General features: G+C 36.2%; 1 protein-coding gene across 1 annotated transcript; it reads left to right on the forward strand.

The window, feature by feature from the left end:
• Positions 1–2,386: 2,386 nt before the first annotated feature.
• Positions 2,387–19,858, forward strand: LOC100168124 (vrille). The gene is made up of 3 exons (XM_008188003.3): positions 2,387–2,865; positions 16,413–17,029; positions 17,546–19,858. The coding sequence occupies exons 2-3, from the start codon at positions 16,421–16,423 to the stop codon at positions 18,845–18,847; spliced, it is 1,911 nt and encodes a 636-aa protein (XP_008186225.2). The 5' UTR covers positions 2,387–2,865; positions 16,413–16,420; the 3' UTR covers positions 18,848–19,858.
• Positions 19,859–25,647: the final 5,789 nt, after the last annotated feature.

A 25,647-nucleotide genomic window follows, 5' to 3' on the forward strand; every position in this document is an offset into this window, starting at 1 on the left:
TATCTATTTTGAATACCTAAATCTTCAATCGAATAAAAATTATTTAATCAGTAGAGGGTTTGATAATTTTTAAAATAGCTATAATATAGCTGTTTATTATTTTGTGAAAATGGCGTATCGTTTATACATTTAATTTGTATTTATTGAAATCATCATGTTTTAAACTTTTACTTTTGAGCGTTATATTCGTATTGCCTAACAACGAGTATATAAAAAGATGCGACATAACATTTTACTTGTTTTTCGAGTTTGATATTTCGATATATTTTTAAAATAATATATTACATAGTACACAACTTTAATAACTATAATAAAGTATAAACATACTTCAGTCCAAAATATAATATAAAACTGCAGTAGCCATAACTATTGTATGTTATTAGGACAGATAACCTAAATAATATGATAATAATAATATTATATTATATTATACAATATGTAGAGGTGCATAGCACATTGCAGTTTACTTGTAGGAAATATACTAACCTATATCTACTATACTATGGTACCTATGCTAATATTATAATAGTATACGTGTTGTAAGTGGCAACTGTTTACAATGAATTATTATTCATCACAGCTATAATGTATGTATTGTAATTAATTTTAAGTCCAACAGAATCTAGCTCACTAGCGTCTTTAACGCGGCTGGACTACATTACGGTTATTATCTTCATATAAATTAGCTGCAGCCCATGGATAACGTCACATTATACAACTGTATAGAGCGTAAAATAGACCAAACGCGAGAGCAACGTATTTATTCTATACACTTCTCACATATGTATTAAAATATGAATTTTGGAATATTCCAAGGTGCAAAAACTATACTCAGGTCATGCTCCGCATGATATTATAAATTTCTATCATGCAATATAATCACTGTAACTAGATAATATAATATATAATCATATAATATACAAAATGATTTAATATAATATTGTATCGAATGTTATACTATGGGGAGTTTCCGTCTTCCGATCACCACCACGTGCAATTTACCTTGTCAAACATTATATCTAATATTTAAACAAAATAATAAAATCAATAATCTCTTACATTTCTCTCTCCTTATAGGTACATCAGCCCCAATAGTTTTATAAATGCAGTTACGACCCACAGGTATTGACCTCGTTTACATAATATATATAAACGACACGGCGAGTATACGCCCTGCTTCTATCAGTACTACCTATATAATATTTCGATTTCAATATAATATTTCGTGTTGTCTAAATTTTAATAGGCCAGAGACGTATTCTACGTATAGGCATGCGAGAATAAATATAGAAGAAACAATCGGACCATTTTTAAATATTAATTAATAATGTAAATTAATATCTTGTTTAAAAAAAATCTTAATGTATACAAACTAATCTAATGTAAATCATTTAATTAGTAAGCTAACAATATTGTAGTCGATGATAAAATTAGCAACAGTGTCCCCATATAGCCCATATAATAGGACATTTATAATATAATATAGGTACTCTAGCTCGACATTTCATCCCGTCGCCCCGGAGAGGTCCTGTCGGCGTGTTTTCAACTGCAATCTGCAATAATTTCGAATCTCGTCTCTCAGACTTTGGAATTTAGATTACTATAAGAAAAATAATATGTAACGAATGAGCTGGCTTCTTTGCGGAGTATATGCGTTTGGGAAACTTTTTTGATTATTTGTTCGAATTTTTACATCGATACATCGAGTATAGATTCTGATATGAAAAAGTATATTATATACTATTATTATAATATGTTGTAAAATGTCTTATAATTTTTGTCCTAGGAACCTCCCCAAATAATACAAGTGACCGTCAAAAAAAAATATATATATATATATATATACAAGGCAACCGCTGATCCGCGGTCTGCACACGGTCGGACTCTCAAACAATCTACGGGAAAACAGTAAAATATTACTATCGTTCCGTCGGTTTTTCGCAACGTCCATAACACACCTAAGAATAATAATGTAAAATATTGTACGATGTATATTATTTTTTACAAACGCATTTTTACGCGGCGCAATCGTTGGTGTAGCGCGCGGACGGACGTCGGGCCGGGCCGCGCGGCCACTGCCGCGGACACGCGTCGACCGGCCGCCGCCGCGCGCCGTCATCGCGCGTAGCCGTCGGTCGTGCGGCGCGTCGGTGGGGAGCCGCGCGAAGCGGTTTGGCGGGAGGACTCGCGGGTCTCCCCACCGAGTGCCGACCGGCGGCGTGTATCGTACCGTACGCGCGGAGGCGGCGTCATACCACAACAACGATAATAATATATTATAGTACAAGTAATAGTAATAGTAATAGTAATAGTAATAATAATATTATAGTGATATGGTAATAGTAATAATAATAATAATAATAATATAATCGCAGCGGCAGCGACGCGGCAACCGGCGGCAGTCGCTTCCGTCGCGTCCGCCCAGCAAGTACTGTCGCGACACGGCGTAAACCGCTGTTATATTTATTTTTTCAATATTGTTATTTTTCATTCCGTTTCGCGCGGTGCCGTCCGTCAGTGTGTATTTGTTATTCGTCCGCGATCGCATTCACGACGCTCGCTTGTTCGCCACACCGGTCGACGGTTATAATATTTTATTATTATAAAATATAATATTAATATTATTATCGAACGATATTAATATTTTTCCGTCTCCGATACGCGACGACGATTTCTAACTTATTGTTATTGACATTTTATTTTTAAATATTAATTGATCGACGACGGGGCAGTTTCACTCGCAGGTCGAGGAAAAACAAAACGTTTTTACGATTTTTTTTCTATTCGTACGTGAGCGCCACAACACATGGATAACGCTCCCTCCTGAACGCCGCCGACAGCCCGCGCGCCGCACACAGATCAATCGTGAGTATTAAAATTTTATTTTATTTTGCTCTTTCACCGCACCAAATTTTTTTTATTTAATTGTATCAACGCTTCCCGTATCCCATCGTTTCCGTCGTCGTAAAGTTCTCAAAAGAAAAAATTGTTCCACCCGCAATAATATTGCTCTCTTTACGCCGCGATCGGCACCTCCGCGACACCACTCATCCGCGCGCCGTTCTCGCTGTCGCGACTGCAGCCCCAGCATTCAAATCTCCACGCGCCCGAGACAATACGCGAGATGTTAGTAACCAATACACACTGTCAACTTAGTATTAGCATCTTGTCGTTGTTGCAACTATACTCGCGATTTGGCTGGGTCGGTGTAGTTATCCGATATAATTATAATTTATATTATTACACTACCTATAATAATATGAGTTTATGACACGCGAAAATAAAATGAGAACACAGTGACGATTAATAATAAATTATGCTTCGCGTACTCACGTTTACTATTTATTAAATTGCGAGCGGGTTACAGTGAAAAAATCCTAATAAATTTGTATCGTGTAATAAAATCAAAATAGTAGAGAAAAATAAATCCGTACACATAATATTATGAAACGATGGCGTTCGAAAACTTTGTATAACATTATAATGATTATTACACATTATTATTTCGCACCCAATACCCGAGTAACGATCGTGACTTTTAAAAAAAATTGCTAGCAACGCGATATCGGTCGTCCCGCAATGTTTTCCATTACCAATAGGTACAATACATTAGTTTATATTGTAACTGCATGCAAGCTTATAGGTTATTTTTATTTTATAGTATTGTATAATGTTTATTTTTTAATTAATCATTAAACATTATAATATGTTATTGTAAATCACTCGGCGATAATTGTTATTTATAAAAATAAGTATAAACTTATAAATGTATGTATTTAGTGTACAAATGGGTTTACATAGTTTTTTCGTAATCTCGTCAAATAAGACAATGTCCACTTCATTCGAATTCATTCTTCAAACGCGCTACAATTTTTTTTTTTTTTTTTATCACGTTGAATGTTTTATAAATAGATAGGTAATAACGTAAATATAGCGTACCTAAGTAGGCACTTGAAAAATGTAGAAAATATTTTCGCAACAGATATGGTATCAAATATTACGACTCCCAATCCACCGAAAATTTAATTTATGTTCAGTCGAATTCTGCTGTGGATTGGGTTCATCGTACTTTTTGTCATAATGCAATTATAGTTCAAGGTTGCTGCCAAGGAGTAATCAGCGTACTTTGTTTTTAATGAACGTGTGGACCAAAACGGTTTTCGCAATGAATCGAAGTATATTATGCACGCCCGTTAGTCGTCACAAAGAGCCTAACAATATTACGTTGGCCGTTAATTTCTTTTTTCTGCCTTTCTCAAGTATCGCGTACGTACATGTGTATTTTGTTTCCTCTGCATTCAAGTTCCTCGGAATTTCCGTGATGCGATAATGAAATAATCGTTTTAACAGAATCGCATACAATTATTGGCACATAATATTATGAATTTTTACTGTGAAAAAATTTTTACTGTCGAAAATTTAGATTTTTTCTGTATATTTATTTACCTATGCAGTTACGACTGTTACGAGTGTCGGAGTATTAATATATAGGTGAGATGACTTGAATACCATCGGTCGGTTCGGAGCACATACTCAGAGATAAACATTGAAGATAGTATATTATATAATATAAAAAATAGGTAGGTATACGCCAACGACCTTATGTATATACATATTATACAACGTTAAAGAATAGATATCAAATTATCAAAGTGAATTTAGATTTTAAACACTTAGAGTATTCTCCGAATTCGTTACAACAAGAAAACATTATTATTGTTTCTATTTTACGATTGCGTTAAGTTGTTATAAAAGATATTTTTTAGAACGGATTTAAAAATTGTTTCCGTATACAAAGTATTCCCAGGTATAAGAATAGTATTGAAGAGTAATAGTATTAGACCTACTTTATCGGTAAAATATTATACTCTTGTTGTATTAAAGTTCACACGCTGTCTAAAATTCATTAGAGAATGATTTCATTAATAAAACATTAAATATAGGCGTCTTAAAAAATAATTATGATTATAATGAAAAACAAATATCGTTAACCGTGCATTTAAGCGATAAGTGATTTATTTGTAGAACGTCTGTATTGTATCCGTTCTCCCGTTGTTTGCAGTTGTTAATACAACGATATAAAACAGCTAATTTGAATGTTTTTCGATAATTACCCATAATTGTATTATAATTTTATCAAATCCAATAATACTGATTGCTGAGTACATTTCTGGTTGAATGATAGTTAAATAAAAATTACTTTCGAGAATTCCCAAAAAAAAAAAAAAAATATAATGTTAATTTAATAACTAATGAGTGCAGACGATGTACATATTTTTTGCCCAAGAGAATTTATACTTATAATACAGTAACAGCCGTTACCCACCGCTAACGACTACTTCTAACGCTATTAATTTCGGATTTCAGTGATTTTAGTATAATATATTATAATATAATACCTTTTCATCATCCCGCGTGTGAGTATTTTATTTAACTATGTCTGAGAATAGTGCACGGTTTTTATTTTTAAATATATCTACCGACATTAGTTAAAAAAAGAAACGGTTCATTGTTGGTAGGCCAATATATTGTGTGCTCCGCCGAAATGATTATCTAGTTTGTTGGCGTCCTCTCGGGACGATGAAAACTTTTTTAGCCTAACACGTATCAGTAATTATTCAGTTGCATGACGCTTTTGTCAACAGTGTAAAATAAAAACGCATAATACATACTCAACCGAAATTAGCATCATAATAGTAAACAAAATATTATAGATTTTTTTTTTAAACTTCCGAATAGTCACGAAACGAAAATATTGATCATAATATTATGTCAATGGTATATGTTTATATAATATTATACAGTATACATCACGTATACATAATATTTAAATGTGTAATCGTTAAAATAGATTATTTAAAACGTGGGTAGAAAAAATGTGTAGTTTATTATTATAACATACGCGCTACAATAATACCTGTATAATATATAGTTCATACAGCGGCCTAAATTAACTGCCGCCGCGACCATGGTCGTGGTCGCAACGAAACTTTATATCGATACGTTTGATTCGGCCGATCCAGGTACTTAGGTGTACTACCTAGATATAACCACGACAACAGTAGGTCATCATCGCCATATACATTCGCGTGTTATCAATTCGCAGACTTTTCGGTAGTGGTTTTGCAGGCAGCTACTCGTGTAATTATATACTCCACATCGTTATAATAATAATATTATTAAATGTATCGTTTTACGTTTAGTGTTTATGCATTATGTCTATTGTGCGTGTACTTTCAGTACCTATATTAATATGTAGGGCGTCGTACTCGTGCAATATATGTACATAGGCACCAATGTACCAGCTATAATAATAGTAATATAATGATATAGTATACTGTGGGTCATTACCCTCGGGGGCGAAAACCGTCGAGACAGTGCTCCAAATACACAATATAGGTAATAATATAATGTTTATAAGTTATAACATGATATCACATATATTACATATTATTATTACCTATAATATATTACATTATGTACACGCCACCGTCGGTCGGTATATTGACACAGTGACGGTGATTGCGTTTGAAAAAAAAAACAATTCCCCGTCACGGTAAGACACCGCGAATCCGGGCCATTTCGATAATTTTGAGTGCGAAACGATATTATTATTGTATCGTATCGTAATAAAGCGCTATCGTAACGATTTTTATGTCGGTCATCGCCGCAGCTACAAATAGGTACACCCGAGACGTCAAAATAATAATATATTTTAATATTATACGAGTAGTTACGCACATTACCACGACCTACCTATTCGATTATATTCTATTTTTCTTTGTTTTTTTCGGGTGGGATCTCGGCTAAATGCAGGTATTGTGCTATTACCAAAGGTGCATAATGCCCACGTATAATAAGTATAATCATGGATAGGAAATGCCAAAAACTAGATGAGACACTGCTGAACTGCTGCATTGATCGTAACTATATCTATCTAACAGTACTATGGTCAATGACGGTTACCGTGCCACGATAACTCACCTCAGCTTCTTAAAATGCAATCACAATGCAAATAGTATGTAGCCGATGGACAATGAACTTCTATTCCCATATTGTTTATGGGTATATAATAATACAATATTAACACAGTCACACGATACACGGCGGTGTACCTGATTACGCGGTGTCGAAACAATGAGAAGAAAAATCTAATAACTAGGTACTAGGTAGTCTACCCGTGTATTATAATATATTTATAAATCAAATATATAGGCACTTACCTATTATAATAGTACATAGGACACAGGTTTTACGAGCGTGGGTCTCCGCGGGATTCTATTCGTACCTACCGTTTTCCGTAATACTGTTATTATTTTATTATTTTTTATCTGTTCGATCCCACTCGGAAACCGTTACACAATTATTATTCCGATGTAATTATGCCGTGAAATTCTTTCGTAATTATCGCATGTTCGAGTACACCATGACAAAAATAGAATACTCGACAGTGTATAATATTATAATATATGCTTACACAATTTTATATACAACTGTATTGTATATAAATGATACTCGCACAAGTGGATATGCTCGGATACAGTGTTTTATGTTTTTATAGACCCCGTTGAAGGTTACTGAGAATAATGTTCTCTACCGATCGATGTTGTACGATCAAAAAAACGTAATTATTATAATTTCGCGGTGCCGTGTTTCCATTGTGCAGACCGGCAAAGCTGCTATGATATTTAACAATCATAGGATTCGCGTAGATAGAGAATTATAATTGTGTATTTATTCCAACACACTTCCGATCATTAACAGTATTGAATATAAAAAAATGTATAGTACCTAATAACACTAATAATAATATTATAAATTATAAAAATGTGTTCATCACAATCGCTGTTCTTCTACTTGTCGGTTATTAAAAACATCTCATAGAAAATTAGTATAATATTATATTTAATGTAGGGTTATTTAAATAAATAATGAATGTATTATAATAATTAATAATATTACGAGAGTAAAAATCAATTAGATTAAAATATGTTTTCTTACCCAATATTTTAATCGACGCATGTGAACCACAGAAGTCTATAGTATAATATAGACATCTGTGATGTGAACTAGTAATAAAAAAAACAGTGTAGATAAGAAATAACGAATGTTTAACAAAATATTAAATAACCCAACATCAATATCAGGCGACAGGCACCCGTTGTACTTTGTAGTTTGTAGGTACAATAAACATTGTTTTGCTGACTTTACAATTTCGGAGCATAAAACGATTTTTCCATTTTTCAAATCGAAATGTATATTATCAGTTGGTGACGTGCCGTGATTTTAGATGATAGTCAGTGGTCGTGTGCGTGTCTATCGGAGTGGTGGTTACTGGGTGGGCGTGGGTGTTAAAAATCGGGACCGGGTCGGATGACCATCGCAATAAACCCGAAACAAAATTAAAAACACATAGTACGGGAAACCATAGATTTAAATCGCACGAAATTCTCACTGTTGGCTGTAGGTATAAACACGAATAATCTCACAGAATCCGCTAGTGCCGTGTATCGTATTCAACGTGCGTAGAATTTCCATAACATGTTAAATTACCATTGTGACGTAGGTACACGGAGTACAACGCAAGTCGTCGGTAAAACAAGTACCTACCTACTCTGCAGTGGGAAAAATGTAAAAAAAAAACAGGTGGAGCGGATAAAAATAAATAAACGTCACTCACGTCGTTTCGCCCATTGTAAATTTATCATCTATAAATAGACCCGTCGGCCGAACATTACACGTCATGACTGAATTGGCGGGTGCGATTTCATCAGCGGCGGCACCAGACCGCGGCATTAAAGTTTTCCCGCGATAATATTATTATTTCATTTTCACCATCTCGAGCCGGTTGCAAAAAACCGTACGTGCTTGTGTGTGTGTGCACGCGCGCTCTCGAGTCGAGTGGGCACTGCACTTTCAAGTGGAGCCGCCCCTCGTGCTACTCACGTGCACCGAACGATAGAGGCTCGATTTGGGCTCGGTTGTGTATTTTGGGTGTGTGACGATCTACCGATTCACTTCCGAACGGCGAGACCGGAAGTAGCCGGATCGGGGGGCTGGCGCTTAAGTCGGACCGACGATGAATTGTATAGATATTACCCGTAACGAAATTGGTACCTACGTGAAATGTAGTACAGTAGAGCACGTTGGGAATCGGAGCGCGGAAATAGAACGGAACGGCCGCCGTGTCTCGTTCCGGTTTTGTTCTCTTCTCAATATTTCGTCTTTCCCCGTCGCCCCATTATACAGGCGTCTTATTGTAGTGCGGATAATAGGAATGCACTATGCACACTCACCGCCGCTTCCTTCGATTTAATAACATAATAATATTATGACTATTGCCGTGGTCGTTATAACCGACGGGCGGACCAAGCTCGTGCTACATTACGAATAATACGACGGCGATAACGGGATCGAAACGATAGTAAAATTGTAATTGTCGTCGCACAAAACGATCATTTGATGTAGTGTTTTGCAGGGTTTCCACTACATAAAGTTGGTGCTATTGCAACGGTTAAGTCGTTTTCCATGTAAACCGTGTGGTTAACTCGTTACCGCATCGTATACCAAAATATAGTTAAAATATTAAACTACTTCACCGTGTGGTTAAGTGGCCGCTGTTAATGGCGATATTCTAATAGCAGTTTTACCTAGGAACAACATGTTTTAATTAGGCGAATAAGAAGACAATTCTGAGCACCGACCACATGGTGATAGGTGATAGCGGAAAAGTACCATATATTATGTAGGTAAGAAAATGTTGGTAACGCATTTGTTCAACTCTACACTCGACACGGTATATTGTGGCAACTCTTCTACAATAATATTATCGTCGCATGATCGCATAATTATTATACCACTAGCAACGTGACATGACCAGTTCGGTTATAGATTATTATTATTAGATATACTGCAATGGAATATCTACGTAACGCCGCGCTTAAGGTCAATGTTTATATATCGGCAGACCAATCATGCGTTACGTAATGCCGATAATAATAATTATATTAATGATATTGTGTTTTTATTCCATCTTAAAAATAAATGTACATCCAAACATTACAAACTGTATTGTTGTGTAGACCAGACAGTGGTAAAACAAAAACAACATAACTCATAAGCAACCCAAAATCAACCCACCACATATATAAGCAGATACTTATTTAATAAGAATTTTTATTAACTTTTTTAACTAATTTTTAAACATTTTTTTTTTATTGTTTTCACTTTTTTATCGTGCTGCCAAACATCGGTAGTTTTTAAAAAGAATCGATTAACAACCGATTCTCAACTTTATCGTGTCATCCATAATTTAACTAGTGTTTTAATTGGCTAAACACTGTGGTTATCTCTTTAACATACCGCATTCTACCAGGTGTTAGCACAAAGTAGAAAAATATTTAAATGATCGTCGTGCGGTTATAGTGGTCAAATAGTTATCGATTACACTGCTGATAAATCGTTTATAATATGAAAGGCTACGCTCACTAACCTCTAACCGGGTTCTAAATATTATGACGTGTATACAAAGATAATATTGTGATCAAAATATGAAGCAACACAACAAATTATGATCGACGCACGGTATTGAGTGTAAAGGCACCTTAATATTATAATATAACGCAGGTAACTCCGTCATAGTTAGTGGCGCCGAAGTTTTCGAAATGTGGTCGGGAAATATCAAAACTTCGCAGCCTCAATATCTTAAATAATATTTAATAAAGAGGTAGCCTACATTTATTCATGATCGTGGCTCAAATATTATACTCATGCTCGTTATACATGCACATTTTTCAAAAAAGAGGTCGGGCCACGGCCCGACGACGTCAGCACGTACTTTGTCGCCATCGACCATAGTGTTATAAATTATAATTATTATTGTTATACCGCGTAACAGGTATCTACGGTTGTCGGGATCGGTGTCCGCTGGAGGGGGTAATGGTTCTCGCAAAATCGGCGCGCACGCGTAACCGGGCATACACACGCACGCGTTCGGGGTCCAAGTGGACGACCGCGTGCCAAAGGCCGGCGCATAAAAATATTCACCGAGCTAAAAATGAAAAAAAAAATGCATGTACACATATATATTATATATAGTTTAGCGTGATAAACATAAATAACTAGTCTGCTACGACGACGACGACGACGACTGTGGTGTTACTGCACACTGTTAAATAACAATCGCTCGCGTCGACAGCACGTCGTATAATATTATGACATACGTATTATATCGAACGCGGCGCGTGGTTATGTAAAACAAATAAATAGGTAGGTAATAATAATAATATGATACGAAACGAAACGATCATCGGCGAGGATGATCCAAAAAAAAAAAAATTACTCAAATTCGATTTCGTCACAATGTCAAAACATTTTGTACGAAAATCGTTTCGTATGCAACGTAATAATAATAATACGAGTATTATATAATAATAATAATAATAATAATATTATATTAATACAAAGTAGTATAAACTTCACCTTGAGGGTGAAGGCCAAGACGGACGGAGCGAGTTGGCCTACAAGATCCCACACAATGATAATGATAATAATATTATATTATACGGTCGCGTATTATCTTCTGCGCGCGCGAAATGATGAAAAAACACACACACACACACACACACACACACACACACACACACACACACACACAAAAGCACGCCCAACACGACTACGACGACGACGATTATCTCATAATAATAATAATAATAATAATAGTACATAGTAATGTATACGCGCCGAGTACTTGCATTGACGTCGGCTGCGGCAGCGGCGTTTGGCAGTGTATATTATTTTATTTCATTTCGTTTATTTATTTAATTTTCTCTCTCTCTCTCTCTCTTTGTGTGTGCGTTTTGCTCAACCCGAGTCGTGTGTAACACGTCCAAGGCCGTCGAGTTTTTTACGACGCGTAAAATTCGCGCACAATGTCATCGGACGATTTCAAAACGTATACTACAGGCATAATAATGCGTGCGTGCACGATATTATTACATAAACCCGCGTAATGCGTTTCATTGTGTTTGCTATAATAATATTATTATGTATCGTTACATTTGGCCCCGCCCGGTGAACACCGTGGCGATTGGATTATTGTATTTTTTACTCCTGAAATCCCAAGTATGATAGTATGATGAATAAGCGGACATCCGTTAAGATTTCGGGGGGAGGGGGGGGGCTATCACTCCAACATCAATGTTAGCCACGGGGGGTGGGGGCTTCACTCCCACATAACAAAAGTCTAAAACACTGTCTGGTTTGTTTTTTTTTTTTTTTTGGGGGGGGGGGAGTTATTTGTGGATATTATAGTTACTGATGGTCCTATCCCGATGATCGGTTATCCGTTGTAGGTTACCTATAATAATATAAAGCATATTCCGATTTGAGACGTACTTCATTACTTCGCGCACGTCGTTATTAGTATTATTAACATCAATATTCGGTGCACTCGGCGTGTCGTGTGTGTGTGTTTTCTTGCGAGGCACACGCGACAATAACAAAACACACCTGTTGTTTTCATTTGACACATTAAACAAAAATCAATAACGATCGTAAAATATAATATTATCGTCAAATTTTTATCGTGGAAGGGTGGAGGAAAAAGGGAAAATAAAATGTGAATAAGATTGCGAAAGGCGGTAGCTGCAACTGTAGCTTATAAATAGTAATAATATTACGTTAAATTATAATTTATAGTGATAAGGCACACCCGCAAACCGAGGTAAGCCGCGGGTTCGACGTCCAACACTTTCGTTACAACATCGTTAATGTGATGTCGATATTATATTATTATTATCATAGCCCTTTTACAATAATAATAATATGTTTCTGATATTAATGTTATTATTATGCATTATATTGTAATTATAACAGGGACGATAATGATATGCGTAAATTTCGAAGTCTGTGCCGCGATTACTGCCGGTTCATAAGCGTGCGCACGGGGTTAGCTGTTGACTTTGAACTTTTTTCTATTTTTTAGGCGTGCACGATTATCTATATGACTATATATAATATGTAATACAATATAAATAATGTATTAGGTGTTGATATAATGTAGTAGGTATATTATAATAGCAGTAAAAGTGATATTTATCAAGTGTAAATAATTATATTATAATATATTTATATGATATTATTATAATTATAATATACTAAATTAATATTTGGGGAAAAAATACACCATTTATAAAAAATATAATTATTACAATGTGCCTAATATCTTACATGTCTTTGGTATGGGAGTGTGTGAATACTGATCACTAAATTATAATATTATAATATAGTAAATTAGACATCAGTAAATTTTGATTTATTTCGTGTTACATATTTTGCAGCGATCGTTACATTATGTGATCAATGTAATATCTTATACACTTTTATGTATGTAGTTAAAGTTAGGTAGGTCTAGTTGTTGGGACAGCGAACTCGAAACTTTAATCGGTACTTTTAGAAGAATGTGAATACTTGTCGACTATATCTCTGACCATATATACCTCGTCGATATGGTGTATCTTAGTAGTTAAAAGTCGCAGTTGCCAGTCCGCCGGTATGGCCTATTTGCATAAAACGTCCTTTAATATAACTAAAGGCGACAGCCGACAAGACAATCGTCGATATTATGGTGGCGTGTGTTTATAATATTTTAATTAGGACGATTTATTTATGAGCCCCCGTTTATGCGTAGTCTCGTGCGCCGCGACCGGCCGAAACGTTTCGTGGAAAACGGAGAGTCGGTGTAAATGAAAATTACGATAAAAAAAAATTCTAGGACATTAGCGAAATAATAATAAAAAAATAATAAATAATAATATATTGTAACAACATATTATTAACATCGTTGCGTATATTACGAAATGGTGACAGCTCGGATGACTACAACTACTGCTCGACCGTATTTTCATCCGCCGCCGACGCTTTAATATTAATTTATTATTATTATTACCTATGTACAAACAATTAATTACGATAGTAAAAATATTATGTGCAAACGCAAGCGACGAGTCGCATACGACGGCGAGGCCTATACATTATAATATAATAATTAATAGCATCATAATATAATTATTAAATATTATGATGATTTACATACTACCTACTGACTATTATTGGTATTCGGGACGATTACGACCGATTGTAATGTAAAATGTAGACGTGTACCAACAATAATTACGTTACTTGTAATTGTTTGTTGTTATATTTATTAGTTATTACGTATTATTTATTACTAGTTATTACTACTATACTAAAATACTAAATAGATTCGTAGTCAATATTATACATTGACGCTACGTTGCGCAGATCACGACCACGACTGTCGCTGACAGATGTCTTTTCATTAATAAATCATTATTATTCGGTAAACTTAACCTAAAATAACAATGATAACGTTAACGATTGTTATCGTTATAATTATTATTATATTGTATCGTATACAAAATGTTTCGTTTGGTCAGAGGGTCGATGGATTTGATTTCTGGACGCGGCCAAAATAACTGCCTGTTGTATATATATTTACGATCTACGAGTATTGTTATTAATTTCAAAAATGTCCTTCATGAAAACCCATTCGTACCTACCTAGTGAATAAAATATATAAATTCGTATATCTATATTCCGAAATGATTACATAATTTCGAAAAGATTATTTATTTTATTGTAACAAAACACATACGCACAAAATCATCAATACAAATATGATCGACCGATGTCCGTAATGTAGAAAAATTTTCTTTTTGGAAATCGAGTGATCAGTGGTGTTGAACTCTCATACATTCATCAACGGCTGTCATACACTTATAAAACGGCTGTGTACTTTTCAAATTGGTACCCCCCACTATGCGCTATCGTATGTGAATCGCGTCACGTTCGGTGTTTATGTTATTAATATTATAGGTATATATTATTGATGTAGAAAAACAAAAAAAAACAGATATCATATATGAATAATTGATGAATGATACGCGTAAGTCGAAGTGGAGTCGTGCCGGGAAGCAGCTGCAGACTAGTGTGTACGTTGACGTTATAGCTGACAGCTATTCGTTTAAGTTTTAGTCGATCCTTGGATCACTACAATTATAATAATATCTTAGCGCCAGTGCCAGTCATCGCATACGTAATAATATTATGATGGCATAAATTATTAAATTGTGATCGATACGAGTTTCGTCCATCGCTCGATAACGCGTTTTTACGTCACAACCATCTATACGGCCGGCATTCACCTCGACGGCGTTTTCAAAAGGTCAAATTAATAAAATTAATACTATCTATTATTGTATAACATCACGTAGCATGCAACTACGGCGATTGTAAATGCAGTCCTCTCGCCTTTTACCAAACGGGTTGGCCACGCGCATACTAGTGCAGAGTTTTACCTTTAACTAACTACCTACCTACCTTTTACTGCTGCACCGTGTATTATATAACAACAATACATTTCGCGATACCGTGTAAATATAGGAAAACATATTCGACGAACGGAACCAGTGTTAAGACATCGCCGGATATCGTAATGGGCGACCTTGCTCGGTTTATTATTGTATTTCCTCGATCTCGCCGTCCTTGGCCGGTCCGGCGATTTATATAACACTATGTATAATGTTATACGCGTCATTACTTATTATTGTGTTATAACACGACGACCGTATAGAAGTTTGTAGTGCTACATATTAATACGTAACATCGATGGGTAATGCGAATGTGGTCACCTCGGTTGATACCTCGGCGCACAGCGCAGCAACATCACTGGCTGGTTAAACGTAATAAACGTTAGTAGAATTTATTGCAGACATCGAATTTTTCGATTCCGTCCGTTTAGGATTCCAATGATCAGTACCCTTTTCCGACGCCTCCCCCAGAGTGCGTTTAGTATTCAGGTGTGTGGAAGGTAGAGGGGAGTATATTGTAGTCATTATTTTACCGTGGCACGTGCTGTTGCGAAACAGTAGCTTCGGAATTCCACCGCCGCCGCTGAATTAACGATGTTTCTCTCAAGGTTGCCGACACGTATACTCGTGCTCCGATACAACCATTAGCATAACACAAAAGAATACACGCATGTTCACTGCGTCACAGAATTTCCCGAACCATCCTCCTCATCGTCATCGTTGTTAGGTTTTACGGCACTAAATCCCATCCCCTGCTGAAATGCAGCACAAATAATTCTACGGAAACGGCTAGTCTGAAGGTTTTCACGAATTGCAAGTCACCAAGGTTAGGTTTCGCCCGGTTGATATATAGGAATTAATATTACATAGTATGATAACCACGTGCATCCAAATGGGGACTTAGCCTTATCCTCCCACCCACCAAATTGTATGAGCCCATAACACAGGCGCAATACCGGAAAAAACGTTTCAGATATCAATACAGATTGTATTAATGTATTATGTGTTTTTGTGTTAAAGGTTGAGAAATGGTAGCGGACACGGCCAACAGTTATCATCATCAACAGAAAACTCAGCAGCAGCAGCCGCAGCAACTAAACCAACACCAGCATCAGCAACAGCAACAGCACCACCATCAGCAACAGCAACAAAAACTCCACCAGCAACAGCAGCAGCAACTTCACCAAATCCACCTGCAACGCCAACAACAACAACAGCAGGAGCAAAACAGTGGCGGAGCCATGCCACAGTATTGTAGCGACATGGAACAGTCGGGCGGTCCGGGGAGCATGAGGTACGACGATTCGGTATCACCCGGACCAGAATCGCCAGGACCTGGTGAACCGTACCCACCCGGTTTCGACCTCACCGCGCACCTGCAGCACAAGGAGTTCTTTGCGCAGCGCAAGCAGCGTGAGTTTATACCGGATAATAAGAAAGATGAGAGCTACTGGGACCGAAGGAGGCGCAATAACGAGGCGGCCAAACGGTCCCGCGAAAAGAGACGTTTCAACGACATGATCCTCGAACAGCGGGTGGTCGAACTCAGCAAGGAGAACCACGTGCTCAAAGCCCAACTTTCAGCCATTAAGGACAAGTTCGGAATCAGTGGCGAGGCTGTGGTCAGCGTTGAACAGGTAATAATTCGATCATCATTGCACATAATGTTTTGGGTTAAGTCTTGTTTGCGTTAATACAAATCGTTTCATGAGGTATTTAAGCAAACTTATTGCACTATTTAATCGCTTATTTCGCGATTAAAAATACATAATATTCTAGGTATGTGGGTGTAGAGGTATATTATGATTGTATGGGCAAAGTTTGAAAGGCAGTATTATATAACGCTGTTAGCTGTTTACGATGAGGTGATATGTATGCACCGTTCTTTCGGTCCTATTTTTCTTTCTGAATTTTCAAAAACCATATACCTAACACCTGTGTGTTACACTCAAACGAGTGAACAACTTGCCTGCATAAACATGAATCGCACATGTTCCAAAATTAAACTAAATGCGCACAATATACTAAAATGGTTTCGAAAGGTTACGAATATAATGATCCATCAATCTTCATTGGTTAGGTTCTTCCTGCGCGTAAAATAGGCCCAAATAATTTGACGTACTAACGGTAGTTTTTCTTTTGCCCACGCCCAGGTTATGGCTTCTCTGCCTACAAACGAACAAGTGTTGAGCATCACGAAACGCCCGAAATTGTCCACATCGTCTTCATCGTCGTCGGTGGGTTACTCACAGAACGGGTCCGGCCCCATACCCACATCGGTCATCCACCAGCCCGTGCAGTCGACCACGCCCAAAATGAACGGCTCGTACTATGGCGGTGCACAGTCCGACTGCGACAGCCCTGTCGACCAACACCAACTCCAGCAACAACAGCAGCAACAGCAACAACACCAGCACCAGCAGCAGCAGGGTGACCGAAACCTGCCGATGTCCGTGGCCGCCGCAGCCGTGGCCGCCGCGGCTCAGGCCGGGTACCCACCGTACCCGTTTGCGCCAGTCCTGCCACCACTGCAGCCGCCGTCCTTCGAGGCGGCCGCCAACAGCGTGCTGAACCTCAGCCGCCGGCCACCGTCCCCGTACGAGCTGAGCAGCGGAAGTGGTGACGACACGTCGTCGTCTTGCGTGCCCATATCGCTGGCATTCGTGGCCGCGGCTGCTGCCGCAGCGGCCGGTGGAGTCGTCGGACCGGGCGGCTCGTTGGTCGGAAACAACAACAACCAGAATAACAACAATCACCACCATCAGCACCGACACCGGCACCACTTCAACGGAAATGGCATGATGGCCATGATGACCGGTGGTGGCGGCGGAGGTATACCGATCGCGGTCCTAAACAACAATAACAACAACGTCTCCATGGTCCACGGCAACGACAACAACGCTGCAGGCATCATCGGCGGCGTCAACGGCAACAACATCGCTGCGATCGTCAACAGTGGCAGTGGAGGCAACGGCGGTGGCAACTGTCTGCCACACAAACTCCGTCACAAGACGCACTTGGGAGATAAGGACGTGGCGGCCACAGCGTTGCTGTCACTGCAGGCCATCAAGCAGGAACCCGGAAGCAGCCGGGCCAGTCCACCGTGGGATGCGGAGGGAAGTAGCGACGAGCGTGACTCTGGCATTAGCCTGGGCGTCGAATGGGGCGTCCGGCCTTCGTCCGCTTCGGTAGCCGCGTGCCCGACGGTCGCCTCGGTGGCCGCGCCCCGAGCCGCCGCCATGCAGTCACCGGCCGCCGCCACGATGGGTGGCGAGCCGGCCGACGGTGCAGTGCACGCGACTGCCCCGACGGCCGCGGCCGCTGCTGACGACACCAGACTCAAGTCCGAAGTGGCCCGGCTAGCGTCCGAAGTGGCCACCCTCAAGAACATGCTGTCGTCCAGGAAGGCGGCCACCGCGGCACCGGCCCAGTCCACCACCGTTGCGGTCAACTAATCGCGGCGGCAGGCTATGACGACGAATACAATAATTTTGTTATTCGTTATCGCGATCCACAGGTATTTTGTTTGTTATACGTTCGCACGCGAATCCATACATAGGTAAATTATTTTTTTTTTTTTTTTTATGAAAATTATTTTTATTATTATTATTATTATTTTTATTATTATTATCATCATTATTATTATTATTAAAAGCTATGGTAGTTTTGACGATGTTTCGTAAATCAATCGAACACGTTTTCGTCGCCCACCGAATGTCTTATTATAAAATCATAATGATATGTGTGTAATGTAAAATAGATGATATTATTATAATGTTATTATTGTTATAATAATGTAACTCGAAAAAATAATTATTGTTTTTTTTTTTGCTTTTTGAACGACGAGCGTACCTCGAGGGGTTACTTGTAGGGGGTGGGTGAGTTAAATCATAAACGCTGCGTAAAAATCTTAAGACGAATTTTTTCCTTCGTCCATCAGTGCAAGCGTTCGTCGGATAATTTATTATAATTAAGTGTAAATAAACTTGTAACAATAATACATATTATACGTATTAAATACGTACGGGGCGGTTATTGTGTCTGTTTATATATAATATGAAAAATATGATAATATAATTCATATGTTTTTCATATGATATAACGGCGACACAAACTCCAAATTTCGCGCCACACTTGCAGTGAACCGCGAACGTGAGAGAATCGCCCTGTACGTACACTATATATAATATATATGTATATTATATTGGTGTATATGTGTGTGTGTGTGTTTGTAGTTAAGTTAAGTTGTTAAGTATAAAATATATAATGCAATTTGTTTTTTAATATATACGTTACGCCAAAAACATTCTAACGGACGGGGACAATATGGCAGGCGAGGATGTTGCTATTTAGCTAAATGTTATTATTTCTTTAGTCGTGTGTGCGGTGTGCCGCATATGCGAAAGCGACCGACCGCGGTGTATTATAGTTGGGTAGACCTAACCTATAGGACGCCTATCTGCAATCGTGCAAAACAAAACGTTCTTTTCACCGCCAGCCGTCGCGATTTTAAATTAAAATATTATTACTATCATCATGGACGAGATGTTTAAAGTAAAATGTCCGTTACTGCAATGAGGCTGTGTTCGGAATCGTTTGTCGGAATCGAACCACAACAGATCCGTGAGAATAAACAATTTGACTGCCTTATTAAATACGATTAGAAAATTGAAAAAAACACGTCGAGAGGCACCCTCCCCCTCTTCCTAACCTTCGGAAACCACTGCCCCCGACTCGTACGGCGGTCTCGAATAAAATATATCTGTGATAAACGTTCGATCTCGTACCTGTTGCCGTTGTTCGGTTTTTGTGTTTTTGGTGTATTTTTACGCGTGTCGATAAACGCCGACACCGTAAAATAATAGATAATAATATTATATTTTACATAATAAAATCGTAATTATTATTATGATTAATATAATGTAGATATAATAATGAGAAGGAAAGCATATTATACAATATTGTAATATTACTTAATCGTTTTGCGTTTGCCTTAAAATATCGAATATTATAATATTATGCTTAGCATACAATAATATTATATTGCAATTTTATTATATTGCGCGAACTCGCGTGTTATTGTCTAAGAATATTACAATACAATGATATTTTATTTATTAATTTATTTGTACGATCACTATATAATATTATTATTATTATTATTATGATTTTTATTAATATTATATTACTCATCGTCATGAAACTTATATTCTGTAATAAATTATTTATAATCGTAAGTTTTTATTTTTTAAACTTGTACAATGCAAAAGTTTATGTTTATTAATATTATGACGCACAACGTGCGTATATATTATTATTATGATTTAACAACCTGTACATAATATTATAATTTTTATTATTACATAATATTATAAGATTGTTATTGTTTTCTACTATCTATATATTATTATTATTATATTATAAAAAATATCCATATTATTGTAATAATATATAATAATACATGAAATATATTATATAATATATTTATCATCAAACATGATTGTATTATTATTGTGCAGTGCGAGAGTAAAAAAAAATTCAAATACATAATATTATTTTTTATATTATATTATATATATCTCCATATACATAAAATACGACAGAGTGTACAGTTTTTCGACATCGCCATTTTCCCTTCCCCCCCCCCCCCTCTCGCCTACCTCGAGTGACGCCGACCGACTTATTCAGCACGTTCGCTCACCACACTGTCGCGCGCAGTATAGTAATAATAATAATAACATAGTCTCTCGCGAACATAATATTATAAAAAAAACCCGTTTTAACGGGTCTCGGCGAATATCGCCGTTGTTCCGTCCTGCAGTGTTTTTTATTCCTTCTAAATTTTATATTATTACGTTTTGTTCGCCCCTCGACCGGAGTCGTCGTTATTGAATACCGTCGGGAGACACTCGACTACGTTGTAAAAGTATATTATAGGTACCCAGAAATAAATGATTTTTTTTTTTTAGCAATTTTACACGATTTCCGCGCACCCCGCGCATTCATTTGTACCTATACACAGTAGTCGTACTGTTTTATCAATGTTATCTACGGTTGTACATAATAATAATATTATATTATGTAATAAATTGTACGTGACACTTCAACCATCGTAGACCGGCCGAGTGAATAATTTATTACTCGAATAGGATTGGCTGGTCGTAGTAAGACTTTAAAATATTATTATTATTATAATAATATACGGGGTGATTCACAGAGCCAAGTCCACACGATTTTTTTCCCGGATATAATAATGCAGTTATCTGACTTTTTAAATTTGAAAATATATCTACCTACTTAAAGACAATTATTTTTGAAAACATTAAATTGTTTGTAACATTTAACAGTGAGTATGTAGTCCTGTGGCGTCTTGTCGATATAAACTTGTGTTTTCCAAACTCTTTACAGGGTACGACGACGGTATCACTAAAAAATATCAAATATTCGAAAATACAGGTTTTAAGTAAATACCCTATATTTTCAAATTCAAAAAATCTTATATATTCAGTGAATCACCCTGTAGATATAACTGCGTACGTGCAGCGGTAACTCGGTCATAGAGACCTTTTAATCCCGACATCTATCACGGCTTAAGGCGCATAATAATAGTGATATGGATAGGGCCGATCTATGAAGTGTACCAATTTGTTTTTCCATAGTTTGTTGTAAATTTATTTCACCATCCACGCGAGAAACTATATTGTCTATATTGTTGTTGTTGGGAGACGTCGTCGTTGGTTCGTTTTTGAGTAACATAAATACCTATTCCAAACAAAATATATAATATTTTACGAACCGGCTATATACTACAGGTAATCGTACGAGTCTTCAACTGGTTTCAAACGACACAAAATATATATTTATACGATAGACAAATGTTCACATAATCGGCCTAACAGGTTGAAAAAAAAAAAAAGAAAAAAGTTTTGAAATGGAAAAAATTTTTATTTTACGGAATTATATACGCAAATGAAACTCATTGGCCAAATTCAATCGACTGCGATCAAATAATATATTACCATAATGGCATAATATACCTATAGGCTATAGGCGCTGAAGGTAGGCATTAAAAAAAAACATGAATAATAACTTTAATAGCTTATAAATAATTTATATATTGAATATTATTATACACCTATCTATTATTAGATGAAATTATATCTAAAATTCTTTCGTTGTATAGAAACATTAATAAACGTGATTTGTAACACACTTGCATGTAAGCTATATCTTGCAAGTTACCCTATTATTGGTAAATAAATATTTTTGAGTTCAGTAAAGGTAAGTGACTTATTATATTTTTAGCTATTGTTTCTTTTAAAACCTCAAAATGTTTTTAACTTTTGGCAGTTTTCAATTGAATAATACTGCAGTTTCTAGCTACATAATATATAGTTGTATCTGACTGAACAATATTAATAAATACAAAATAAAAAAGTCAAACATTTTAATTTATTTTTATATTATATTATCAATGGTAGGTAGTATTATGAGGCCATCACATGCATGAATAGCCGAATATGGGTCAACTTCGGCCTTAGCCTTAGTTTTATCATGATGTATATTATAACATAAAGAAATATACATTTGTCTTTATTGCAGTAGGTACCAGCTACCTATATTATTCAAGACTTGAAACAAATTATTGACAATTTATTCAGGGGATCTAAAACTAATAAATTGTTACACTTTGAGATTTTGACAATTGATATAAAGTAAGTATATTTTATACTCTGTATATAGTGCAGATAGAAACCAATACATTTTTTTTGGGGGAGGCTCTTTAATTCGTTAGTTTGCTATACGTCGATAGGCTTTTCAGCTAACCCAGGTATACTGTATTCGAGATTGAAAATCAATCATTTGTGTTTCCCCGTGAACGGAGAAAACTCATTACGAAAACACGAGACCACGGATAGTGATTAAATAGTTTTCTATCGGTCACACAAATAGTTGTGAAAAACAAATAATTAAGCTACTTGTTAAATAGCTAAACTTGCTAAATAACTGGTAAATTTAATTGATTTTATACCTATATCGCAGTACACCTAACTTATAGCAATAATTAACAGTTCGGGACGTTGTTTTTACTTTAAGTATGAGTTTGCGACTACCAGTTACCTTGTTATTATATATGTATATAGCATGCACATTATATAGACTATATCAGACACTTTTGCACTATACGGTTGATTAATTGGTCATCAAAGTGATCTTGATATCGACAGAAACTTGTAGTATTTGAGTGACGAGTTTCTATATTATTTACCTACCTACTATTAAGTTTAAACTGCACTGGTGCTGAAATATAATATGGCAATATATAGTCAATAAAATATAACCTGTGTTTATACAGAGTAATTATCTCTACCTAGTAAATAAATAATATTGTGTAGAAAACATGAGTCGTTCGTCAAATCTGTTAAGTGTTAGTCTAATAAGGTGCAAGCGAGTTAATGAACACAATATTGTTAATACATAAAAGTTAATAGTAGTAACTAGATAACAACAATATATTTAACTTCACAATTTTAAAGTTAATAATATGTAGAAAATATTGATTTGAAATGCATTAAATGAATAAGTTGATTATTTTTTTGACACTGGTCACATCCACATGTTGTGTGTGCAACTTACATTTCTTTAAATAATAATTAAACATTTAGTGTAATATAATAATATGATGTGATACTCAGAACTTCACTACAGGTATAGATATGGCGTAGGTAGTAGAGTATCAATAAAGATTATTACAGCCCATCAATTTTCAAAAAATACAATAGACTTTTTTCTGTTTGAAAAAACGAGTTATGTTCTTCGAACTTCAATTTCTACAACGATTTACATTTTTTATGTACAAAATAATTTACTCATAAAATGTTGATAATCTTGGCTAGAAAAATAAGATAATTTAAGGCACCAGTGTGAATCACTTTTTTATGTAATACAATTTTATTATAAAGTTAACTTTATTATGTTATCATTAGTCATCACTCGTTAGATGATCGCTGATGACTTCGAAGATGAACTTGACCATGGGCGTCCTGAAGGGTATAAAAAAGTCGTCGTTTATCGTTTAAATTACCTTTGCCTCCCTAGAAAAATGTCTGCAGATGCCCATAACTGGGCGAATTATACAAGAGATTAAATCAATCTTTCGGTTTTCGGTTGTCAAAAAGACTTGGCGATTTGCGATTTTGGTAATCACCGGGTGACACTGCAGCTATATATAGTCGGTATAGGTATATTACGAGTATATTGCCCAAAATGTCATATTATATGTTTTATGGTATTACCTACACCTACACCTGCAATTTTTTTTGTTATTATTTTTTAGTATACGACGGCGATGGGCGCTGGTCTCCCCTTGATATAATATATTATATTATTATAGTCGTCTCGCTCTGGATTTATAGCGCGACCCGCGTGGCCTCGGGTTTCCAGCAGCCGGTTTCGGCAAATCCGCTATGTATTTTCGGCGTCTCGTCTTACACCACTAGAGCAGGCGTGGGATTGTGGATGAAGAGGGGGTGCCGTTTTGTGCAAAAATATCCCGTTACATTATTAATGTGGCCGCCGCCGCCTCGAAGACGACTTTTCGCAATCCCGCACACGTGATTACAAACACGTTTCTGCGGCAGACACGGCACGACCGAAAAATAAATAAATAATAATAATTCTACATTGTTACCTATCATTGTTCACTGCTATAGTTGTAGGTACCTATACCTAAATAATATTATTAATATATTATATCAAATCGGCGGCGCACACCCATCGATTCCGTCTGTCGGTACAAATAGGTATACCTATATACTTTGATACAGTTTCAAAACGACCACCGCTCCTAACTCATAATATACCTACCCAATTTTTGTTCGTGGCCATCCTGCAAGTTACCTACTCCTTAATTTTAAAGATTAATTAAAGATAAATTTACATCTGATTAGCATAATATTATCTTATAGGTAGTTATGCTAATAATGGAATTATATAATAATTGTTCATTTTTAATTTTTACACATGGCATGCATTGTAGACAACTTTAAAATAATGAAATATTTACAGACGTAAGTTTGAATATTTGGTATTAAATGTTTACACCCAAGTACCTCTATGAAATGTATATTAGACATAATAGTAACTATATATTACCCAAAATGTATAATGTGTAAAATAATATACTATAATAATTTACCAAATAATAAATTAGATATCAACCGGTCATCTTATTATGAAAACCAAAATGTAATAG

The sequence above is a fragment of the Acyrthosiphon pisum genome, chromosome X (genome assembly GCF_005508785.2).
Source record: "Acyrthosiphon pisum isolate AL4f chromosome X, pea_aphid_22Mar2018_4r6ur, whole genome shotgun sequence".
In the NCBI taxonomy this organism is placed as follows: domain Eukaryota; kingdom Metazoa; phylum Arthropoda; class Insecta; order Hemiptera; family Aphididae; genus Acyrthosiphon; species Acyrthosiphon pisum.